The sequence below is a fragment of the Acanthisitta chloris genome, unplaced genomic scaffold, assembly GCF_000695815.1.
Source record: "Acanthisitta chloris isolate BGI_N310 unplaced genomic scaffold, ASM69581v1 scaffold4072, whole genome shotgun sequence".
Lineage (NCBI taxonomy): Eukaryota > Metazoa > Chordata > Aves > Passeriformes > Acanthisittidae > Acanthisitta > Acanthisitta chloris.
Window position 1 is genome coordinate 1 of NW_008658636.1, and position 10,907 is coordinate 10,907.

At 53.3% G+C, this 10,907-nt stretch overlaps 1 protein-coding gene across 1 annotated transcript; it reads right to left on the minus strand.

Annotated features, from left to right (window-relative positions):
- Positions 1-943: 943 nt before the first annotated feature.
- Positions 944-2,028, minus strand: LOC103812152 (glucagon-2-like; the record flags this gene model as incomplete). Its single annotated transcript, XM_009085162.1, has 2 exons — positions 1,934-2,028; positions 944-1,130 (listed from the first exon to the last, which is right to left on the minus strand). Coding segments are annotated over exons 1-2 (282 nt in total), but the record flags the coding sequence as incomplete, so codon positions are not given.
- Positions 2,029-10,907: the final 8,879 nt, after the last annotated feature.

A 10,907-nucleotide genomic window follows, 5' to 3' on the forward strand; every position in this document is an offset into this window, starting at 1 on the left:
CCCCTTTCCCCTTCCCTTGGCAGGAAGCAGCAGAGAATATTCTCCTGTTCTCCTCCCATTCTAGGGAGTTGATGGGATGTTGTTTTCCCTCTGGAATATGTGGCTGATCCAGAGAGAGGTGGAGCTGGAAGGAGAGGACATTCCATGGGAAAAGGTTCCCTCAGAGCCCTCAGTGGGTTTGGCATCTGCTCCAGGGAAAAGGAAGGAAGGGAGGGAGGGAGGGATGGACGGAGAGATGGATGGAGATGGTTGGGGATGGAGGGATGGATGGAAAACCAAGGCACTTGAGCCAAGGTGGAGATGGTAATTTCCTGCCTCCAAATCCCATGGGATCAGTGTTGTGTGAGATCCCAACTTGGAAAGTTTGGACACATCAGGAAGCAACTGCTGGATTGAGCAAAGGTTTTATTGGGATTTAGGGATCACCGCAGGGAAAGCCAAGCTGGAGAATTCCAGGGTCGAGGGAAAGCTCATCCCAGGCTGCAGAGGTTTGGAGGAGATGCCTGGGAAAACATGGAATGGGCCAAGATGCTGCAGGTGATGGATCAATCCTTCCTGTGGAGCTGCTGAGGGTGGTTGGGGCTGGAGGGATCTCACATTCCCAGGTGGATGGGGCTGGAGGGATCCCACATTCCCAGGTGGATAGGGCTGGACTTGCCATTAATTGTACCTGAAAAACAAAAGCCAAACAGCTTATTCCTTGATGGAGAATCCTCTGGAAAATCCATTCCAACACTTCAGCTCCTCCCAGCGAGGAATTCCTTCCCAACATCCCACCTAACTCTCCCCTTTTCCAGCAGGAAGCCATTCCCTGTGTCCTGTCCCTCCATCCCATGTCCCAAGTACTTCTCCAGCTCTCCTGGAGCTCCTTGAGGCACTGGAAAGGGCTCTAAGTTCTCCCTGGAGCTTCTCTTCTCCAGGCTGGACACTCATCCCCTCCCACCATTCCATGGACATGTTCCCCCTTTTCCCTTTCCTGGTACCTCCTGGTGTTGATGAGCCAATGCACAAAGTCCTTGGCCTTCATCTTGTCCAGGTACCTCGTGAAGTCGCTGGTGAAAGTTCCTTCCGAGTGTCTCTTGAGGTTGGATGTGAAGCTTTGGATGTTCCCTGATCCGTAGTGCCACCTGCTCCAAGGGGAGGAGGAAAAGGAGGGAAAAATATGGTTTAATGGCCATCACAGCAGGATCTTCCCTGTAGGAGATACCCAGACCATGGCTGAGTCCTCCAAACCAGTTTACTCTTTGGAAAATCCTCCAGAATCATTAGGATACCAGAGAAAACTAGGAAGGAATCCAGAATTAAAAGAAGATCACATGGGAAAAAATGATCCTTACAAGGATTTTTTTTCCAGCATCAGGGAGGTCCAAGAAGCTCCTCCAGGGCCTTCCTGACATCCAATACACCCAAAACCCCATCCCAAATTTTCTCTGTCCTGCTCAGCTGTGGTGGATTTGCACTTCCACCCTGTCCTGATTTCCACACCTGACAGGGATCAGATCCTTCTCCAAGGGTTAGATTCTCCTCCTCCAGCTCCAGGATGGAGATGTGATGTTGGGATTGACCACAGAAGGTTCCCAAAGGGAACCTGCTCCAGGGGGACTTGGAGTGACAGGACAAGGGGTGATGGTTTCCAACTGGAAAAGGGCAGGGAGAGATGGGATGTTGGGAAGGAATCCTTCCCTGTGAGAGTGCTGAGGCACTGGCACAGAGAAGCTGTGGCTGCTCAATCCCTGGACCCCTGGGAGTGTCCCAGGCCAGGCTGGATGTGACTTGGAGCCACCTGGACTGGTGGGAAGTTGTCCCTTCCCATGGGAATGTCCTTGGATGGAGACACAACCAGGAAACCCTGAGAGCTGGGACAGCAATGGGAATGGAGAAGGAGGAGTTAATCCAACAGCTCCTGCCTGGAAAACTCCACCAAGACCATTACCTGGAGGAGTTCTCCAAGTCCTTGGGATCCAACTGGCATCCTGGTGGGATGAGAGTGGCAACCAGCAGCCCAGAGAGGTACAAACCCCACACCATCTGCTCCTGTCCTCCTGGAGGGGCAAGAAAAGGAGCTGGAAATCTCCAGGGATGTAATTCCCATGTCAGGGACAACCTCCTGTCCTGGATGTGGATGGATGGTCCTCCCCAGTCTGGGACCTCTCACTGCTCCTCAGCTCTGACTGGTGGTTGAAGTCATCCCTAAGTGCAACAAACTTCATCCCAATCTTCTCATTTTTTTCCACCTAGGATGGACTTTGCTCTCCTGGGATGAGCAGAGCTGGAGACTTTTCCTCACCATCCACTGCTCCATGAAACACCTTCCAGGGGGATAAAATTCCACCTCCCACCCCTTAGACGTTCCATGGGGACAAAATTCCACCCCTTGGACATCCCAGGAGGACAAAATTCCACCCCTTAGACATCCCAGGGGGATAAAATTCCACCTCCCCCCTTGACCTGCAGCCAACCAAACATTTGGTTCCTCTCTTCAGGTGCTTTTGATCCCTCTGCTACAGCCCCTTGAGGAGCAGGAGGGAAGGAAGGGAAGGAGCAACACTTACCTTTCCTCTTCCCTCCGTGCCGGATCGGATTTTCCTCCTTCCAGCTGCTTCTGCCTGAAATTCCTCTCCCTCCTGGAGCTTTTAAGCTCGTTAGCAAGACGCCCAGAGCTGACAGGGAGGTCATGGGTACCTTGGTGGCACCTGGAAGGGTCACCATGAATCATTAGAGAAGATCTTACTTGTTGCTGCTGCCAGAAATATCAACGGAGCTTCGTTTTTTTCCAACCCTTCCAGGAGGTTGGATTTTTTTTTTTTTACCCCTTCCATTCTTGTTCCCGTTTCCCTTAGATTTCCTTTTTTTTTTTTCCTTGGCCCAGAGGAGTAAGTGATCTCTTGGTTTCCTTCTCTCTGGTGGTGACCTCGTGTGGCATAGGGAGGTGGTTCCTCTTCCCAAAAATTGCCCTTACAAACACCTTGATTGGAGTTCAAACCCCATGGAGAAAAGGAATCCCTGCTGCTTCCTGGGGGGGAAAATTCAGGTTGGAGCTCCTCAGCTGGACAAAGCCAAGGTGTGATCCAAAGTTGGTGGTGACCCTCGAGTCAGGTGTGAATTTTCCCTCTCATTGGCTCATTGGATCATGACATGAGACACCAGGAGCGGCTCTGGGTGTCCAGGCCACTTCCAGGTTCATTCCAGGATCACCTAGAACTCCTCAAGCCAAGCTCAGTAGCTTTGCAGGGATGTCCCATGGGGTTGTGGCTTCAAATCCTTGAGGTCCATGAAGGACAAAGGTCTTGGGAAGAGGAAGACCATGGAGATCCCTAAAGAACCTGGATCTGGCTCTGGAAGAGGAGTGGGAACACCTCAGAGTGGTGACACCCAGCCCAGGTGAGTAGGGGGCAGAGCCTTCAGCTCCCTGAAGACCTTCTGAAGGTCAGATGAGTTTTGAGGGCTCCTCATTCTGACCCTGACGACAGGAGACGTTTCTGGGATGTTCCTGGAGCAGTTTTGAGTTATCTGGGGAGTTTTTGAGCCAAAGAATCCCAAGAATCCAGTGCTGGAGGACTCAGCATGTCCTTTCACATGGCCTGTGGGAGAGAAACACAAGTCTTGGGAGGTCAGGCCGTGTCTCTCCCACCTGCCACCAGCAGAGATGAGATCTCCCCATCCTGATTTCTCCCCCATCTTCTGTGCTCTCCTCCCAGGACCTTTCAGCTCCTGCTTGGCTAATTAGGATCATTCCACCCAAGAGGTTCCTCTAATTACTGTCACAACGTGGTCGATGTTCAGGTGCTTCTCATCTGGAAGAGCCTCTTAATTAGGGCCAATCACAGCCTGAGGAGACAGAGAGACACTCGAGGAGGAAGGTAGGACATTAATTAGCTCAACCTTTGGAGGAGAGGTCCAGAGCTCCTACCCATGCCTTGGGTGGGATGGTTATTCTTAGTGCCACCAAATTAGCTCGTGGTGACACTTTGCAATGTTCTCCTGGCCCAGGAGGACACACACACACACAGAGTGAGTGGAGACACACAGAGCTTGTCATCTTGGTCCTTGCTGCTGCTAGTTGGTGTGGGTGGAAGGAATGTCCCCCAGGAGCTTTCATCACTGTCCTTGGGGGTTTATTGTGGCTCTTGGGACTGGGTAGTCCCTCTTCCCGAGTGTTCCCTGTCCTGGTCACCCCTTTCCACCCTGGAGGATCTCACCGTGGGGGTGTGAGCTGAGGTTTAGGATGGTGCAGAGAGGAGTTCTGTGAGGGTTTAGGAGCTGGGAGGGTTGGTATGGACAGCAGGTGGCAACCTACTCCTGTCCTTCCCTCCTCTGCTCATCCTTCTCCTGTCCTTCCTTCTGTCCTTCTCTGCTCTGCTCATCCTTCTGTCCTTCTCTCCTGTCTTTCCTTCTCTGCCCTTCCTTCCATCCTTTCTGTCCTTCCCTCCTCTGTCCTTTCTTCAGTCCTTCTATCTGTCCTCGCCTCCTCTGCTCATCCTTTTCCAGTCCTTCCTTCTCCTGTCCTCAGCTCCTCTGCTCATCCTTCCTTCTCCTGTCCTTTCTTCTGTCCTTCTCTATTCTCTCCTTCCCTCTCCTGTCCTTTCTTTTGTCCTTCCTCCAGTCCTTTCCTCTGTCCTTCCCTCCTCTGTCCTTTCTTTTCTGGTCTCTCCTCTGTTCCTCCTGCCACCAACACCTCCTGCCCTGGGACTCCAAACCTCTTCCCTGACCCTCCAACACCTCCGTGGAACACCCTGAAAACCAACCCCAACGTCACCCCAGACCCATCCAATGGCTCCAACCCTTCTATCTGTGGCCAACCTGGGGAGAAGGTGAACTTGGGAGGGATTTGAGGAGGGATAAAGACTTGGACTTCACTCTGGGATCTTCTCAGAGACGTTTGTTGCCCACAGAGATGTGGTTTTGGACCCAACCCAGAGCAAGAGGATGGGAACTCTTCCCCCAGGTGTCCCTCAGGTGGGATTTGGAGCGTGATGTGCCATGAGTCAGAGCTCTCCACTCTCATTTTCCTCGTGGCTGAAGGTGTTTGTGGCCTCCTCCCTCCCTTCCCACCATGAGTGGAGCTGATTTCATCCCTGAGCAGCAGAGCATGACCAAGGCAGAACGAGGTAAAGACCTTCTCAGGTCACTGGTTGGACCCTCCCTCAGGTGACTCTGTGTGGGTTTGGTTGAGGCATTTTTGGGCTGGTTTTTTTTTTTTTTTGGCCTTTTGTTTTGCTTCAGGGATGTTCTAGAGCAAAGGGAGGAGCTGCTGGAGGACAATACCCTGAGTTCCTACCAGGTATTTTGGCAGCTCTGAAGGGCTGAGGGTGATTTTTGTCCTTCTTTCCCCTCTCTGTGCAGAGTTTTGGGGCAGGAAATAAGACCTGAAGGGTTGATGGTCCCCAACCTCCTGCCAGGTGCTCCTGGCTGAGGAAGAGTGTGGTGGGAGGCTGAGATGATGCTGAGCTGTGTGGAAGACTCTGACCACAGTCCTTGAGGTCTCTCCTGCTCCCTGAGCCTCCTTGGCTTGTCCTTTCCTGCTCTTTGAATCCCCTTGGCTTATCCCTCCTGCTCCCTGAACCTCCTTGACTTGGTCTTGCTGGTGCTTGAACACCCTTGGTGGTTCTGCTCCTTCAGCCTTCTTGGTTTGTTTGTCCTGGTCCTCCTTGGCTTGTCTCTCCTGCTCGGTGGACCTTCCTTCTCCTTGAACCTCCTTTGTGATCCCTCCTGCTCCTCAGATCTCCTTGGCTTGTTCCTCCTTCTCTCTGACCCTCCTTGATGGTCCTTCCTTCTCCCTGAACCTCCTTGGCTTGTCCCTCCTGCTCCCTGACCCTCCTTGATAGTCTTTCCTTCTTTTCTCCCCTCCCTTCTCCTTCCTGCCCATGAACTCCCAACCCCTCGGGAGGCAAATCCCAATCCCAAAAAAACCTCCTGGGCAAAGCTCCAAGCAGCTGCAGCAAAGCTCTTAATTACACCCTCTTGATTACTCCAACCCTCAGCAACCTTTAGGAGAGGATTAGGTAACTCTTAACTCTACCCCAAAAAAGAAAAAAAAAATACCCAATTAGGGTTTTTTGGAGCTATGTGAGCTCGGATCTGTCGGCGGTAACGGCTGACGAAAGCTGACGGGGCCATAAATCAAAGCTCCTCAGCAATTAATCCTGGGTGTGTTGGGGTAATTAGATGACAAATTGTGCCTCCAGATCCACTTGCCTGATTAAATGAAGGCCAAGGGGTTGCTCAGCCATGAGGGTTTCACTCTCCCTCTCCTTCCCTCTCTCCTGCTCCTACTCCTTCCTCCCTCTCCTTCCCCCCAACCTAACCCTGTCCCAGTGCCCAAACACCTCTGGGGGAAGAACCTTCTCCTGATCTCCAACCCAACTCTGTCCCAGTGCCTAAACACCTCTGGGAGAAGAACTTTCTCCTGATCTCCAGCCCCTCAATGTCCCTCCTGAGCTGAGGGCCCAGAACTGAGCACAGGACTCAAGGTGTGTCCTCACCAGCACTGAGTCCAGGGGAGGAATCACCTCCTGGTCCTGCTGACCACACCGTCCCTGCTCCAGGTCAGGATGGCATTGACCTCCTTGTCCCCCTGAGGGACAAGGACGCTGCTTGTCCTGCTCAGCTCCCTGTCCACCCCAACTCCAGGTCCCTTTCTCCTGCTGCTCTGCAGCCACTCTGTCCCACCGGGTGGGATTGGGATGGCCAAAGTGTAGGACACCACACTTGGCCTTGTTCAACCTCCTCCCATGGCAATCAGCTCATGTCTCCAGGTCCCTCCTGCCTTCCAGCAGATCCACACTCCCTCCCAAACTTTGGCTCAGCCACAAACTTGTTGAAGTGCAGCTCAACCTCCTCCTCCAAGGAAAACTGGGCCCAGTGCTGATCCCTGGTGAACATCACAAGAGTTCCAAAGAAACTGAGGCAAAACTCCAGGGTAAGGACACGGGAGAGAAACCTGAGGTTGGTGGAGGAGGAGGTTTGTGTTTACACACCTGATGGGGTTTTATCACCTGATTAACTGTTCCCCTGAGGTTTCTTTGTGAAGCTGCCGCAGGTAATCTGCTCCAAGAGATAAGAGAGAGAGTTTGTTATCCTTCCCTGCTGGTGATTTCGAATCTCCTGACGGAGGGTTCTGCTCCTGACTTGGAGGGCTTGGAAACTGGTGGTGGTTGGGGTGAAATGGCTTCAAAAAAATGACAGGATTTGAAGTGAAAGAGTGGGAAAAATTCTCATTTTGCTTCAGCTCCTTGGCAGGAACTCACCTGCTCCACCCCCAAAAATCCACACAGCTCCTGGGAATGAGGGGGAAAATCCCATCAGGGGCTGCAAGGTTTGTTGGGGAAGAGGGATGGATGTTTTTCTAGGGCCGTTCTCAAAGGGCTGATTGTAGAGGACACTGGAGGTTTGTTGTTTTATTTTTTGGCAGCACAAGAAGGTTTTGTATCCACCTGCAGCTGCACTTTGCTTGTGGCCACCAGAGCTCTCCCTGGCCCTGCCAAGCAGGATTGATGTCAAACTGGCACAGGAGGTCCTGGATCCTGGAGGACACTTGCCAAGGGCTTGGTTTGCTTTGTTTTGCTGCTCAGTGGTGATTTCCCAGGGGAGATTTCTGGGATGGATCAGGTGACACTTCTTCTGAGCAGCTTTGCTGCATGGGGAGAGTCCTTGAGGTTTTTGTCCTGTCCATCCTGGTGAGTGAGGCTGGAGATCAGGAGAAGGTTCTTCCCCCAGAGGTGTTTGGGCACTGAAACATCTCCCCAGGGCTGAGGTGCCACCCCCAACCCTGAAGGAGCTCCAGGAGTGTTTGACCAACCCTCTCAGGCCCAGGGTTGGATTTTGGGGTGTCTGTGCAGGGACAGGAGTTGGAGTTGATAATCCTTGTGGATCCTTCCATCTCAGGCCACCCTGTGATCCCACCAGAACCTTGGACACCTCTTGCTTTGGAGAAAAGCAGCCCAAGCTCTGCCCCGTGGGAGCTAGGTGCCACCCCCAACCCTGAAGGAGCTCCAGGAGTGTTTGACCAACCCTCTCAGGCCCAGGGTTGGATTTTGGGGTGTCTGTGCAGGGACAGGAGTTGGAGTTGATAATCCTTGTGGATCCTTCCATCTCAGGCCACCCTGTGATCCCACCAGAACCTTGGACACCTCTTGCTTTGGAGAAAAGCAGCCCAAGCTCTGCCCCGTGGGAGCTGAGACATTTCCGAATCCTCCACCCTTGGGCTGTGCCTGAGCAAATCTCCTCTTAATCCCCTGGTTGCTTGCTAAGTCCTCACTTTCTCCTCTCTCTCTGCCTGGGAAACCCTCCCAGCTCCAGAGCTGACCTTTCCCAACAATGTCCCTTTGTCAGGCAGGTCTCAGGCCCTCAGCATTGCTTGGGTTTCCCTTCCCTCTTGCTCTTTTATTGCTGCCCCCACCCGGAGCAGAGGAACCATCAGAGGAGCTGTTGGTGGACTTTGTTTTGCGGCAGGAGATTAAGCTCCAACGGCAACAAAGGACTTGGATCCTGGAAAGCAAAGGCAGAAAGGGCTTGAGCAAGAGGAAACTTGGCAGCAGGGACAGCTCTGATCCTGCTGGTGCTGAGCCTCAAGTCCTCACACAGCAGGGGAAGGAGGGAGGAACCTCCTGAGTGCTGTGGGTGAACTTTGCTGGGGGTTGGATGGGACCAGAGTGAGGTTTTCCCCTCGGGTGGATCTGCTTTGGTAAGGGTTTTCCCAGTCTTCTGTCTGTTCTCCATGGAGCAATCCCAGCAAGGGATGTCCTGGACACTCATGGCTGGGGCTGCTCCAGAGCTCCCAGGGTTGGGTCAGGGCTGAGGTCACTTCTGGTCTCCCACCCTGAGGTGTGTGCTGGTTGGTCCCACCTGGTTTGGCCTCCAAGAGGCATTTGGGGCTGGAGGAGTTGGGAGTTACTGAGGTTGAGTTGGGAGTTGTTAGAGGTGTTCGGGGGCTGTAGAAGTTGGGAGTAGATAAGGATGAGTTGGAAGTTGCTAAGATTCATTTGGGAGTTATTAGAGTTATTTGGGATTCATTTGGGAGTTATTATTTGGGGCTGTAGAGTTGGGAGTTCCTAATGTTGCCTTAGGAGTAGCTAAAGATGAGTTGAGAGTTACCCAAGTGCCATTCTGGAGGCACCTTTAGGACCTCCTCTTGCCCTCTCTGGACAATTTCTGTCCTCCTGCAGTCCCAGGAGTCATGGTGCTGCAGGGCCCATGCACACGGGAGGCTCTTGGACCTCTTGAGGTCTTGCTGCTCTGCAGAGACAGGAGCACAGCCGCTTGTCCCACCTCTGGTAGGTGCCCAATCTGTCCCACCACGGTTGTGTTGAACCCCAGAGCTCCAGGACTTGAAGCAGAGAGCACCAGAACTGGTCCCAGGAGCTGCAGACCCCAGCAGGGGTGGCTGGTGGCCCTCACCAGCCCCATGAGCTGCTCCTGCTGCAGGAGGAGCAGGTTGGGCAGGGGCTGAGTGGGAGGAGGAAGGTTCTGAGGAGGTGGTGCTGGCACAGCCTGGGCCATGACTAAGGCCAACACCCATCTGACCTCCAAGCATGGAGGTTTCTTCTCTCCCAGCAGCACTTCTGCCCCTTCAGCCCCTCTGGGATGACCTTCTGCAAGGGGCAGGAACCAAAAGGCTCCTCCAAAACACTTTGTGATTTCTTCTCCCTCCCTGGGCTTGGAAACCTCTCCTTGGGCTTTCTACCACCTGGGCCAGGGGCGAAATGCCTCAGGTGATTCTTTCTTCTCTGGACCCTACAAGGCCTTTCCACCAGGCCCCACAGGGTGTTTCCTGGGGCAGGAGGAGGAGCTGGATTGAGGGATGTGGTGGGAGGGAGAGCTGGGCCTGGTGCCCCATGTCCCTAAGAGGCTTTGGCAGAGGGTTGTGGTGGAACTGGAAGAGCGAGGCCGGGGCAGAAGGTCAGCAGGTTTGGCAGCTGCCAAAGAGGCTGGAGAATGTAGTGGATCACTCTCCGAGATGGATCTCCAGCAGCCCTGAAGATGAGATTCCAGCCCTGGAGGTGGACTTATCCCTGAAGATGGACCTCTACCTACCCTGGACCTACCACCCCTTGCTCTCCCCCTCAACTCCATCACCCATTTACCCTTCCCAGGCCCAACGTTCTCACCTCCCATTCCACCTCCTCAAGCTGCCCAAGGATTGAGGACCTGAACCTTCCTTCTCTTGGGCTTGAGTTTCCACCCATCCCAATTCCTTTTTTCTCCCAAGAACCTGATCCTGGAGCAGCCTTTCCTTCCAAACGTCCTTTATTTGCAATAAATAACAAACTGTGGCACAGAGATCTCGACGCAGAATCCACGACATCGTCGTCTTCTCCATGCAGCCAGGGATGGGTTGGACTCACCAGCACCAGCTAAGGCATCAAAGAGCTTCTACTACCAGCACAGACCCTGGGGGTGGGGAGGGACAGGGAGGCTGCAGCACCCACCTGCCCTAGGCAGTTCCTCCTCTTCTCGTGGCTCTACAAGGCATTTCCACCACCTGGACCGTGGCTGAAATGCCTCAGGTGATCTTCTCTGGGACCTACAAGGTGTTTCCACCACCTGGACCACGGCTGAAATACCTCAGGTGATTTTCTCTGGGACCTATGAGTTCTTCCCACCACCTGGACCAGGGTTGAAATGCCTCAGATGATCTTCTCTGGGTCCTACAAGGACTTCCCATCATCTGGACCATGGCTGAAATACCTCAAGTGATCTTCTCTGGGCCATACAAGTTGTTCCTACCATCTGGACCAGGGTTGCAATGTCTCAGGTTGTCTCCTCTTGTATGGGCCCTGCAAGATGGTTCCATCACCTGGACCAGGGTTGAAATGTCTCAGGTGGTCTCCTCTTGGCTCTACAAGATGTTTCCCCCACCTGCACCTGGGTTGAGATACCTCAGGTGGTCTCTTCTTCTCTTGGCCCTT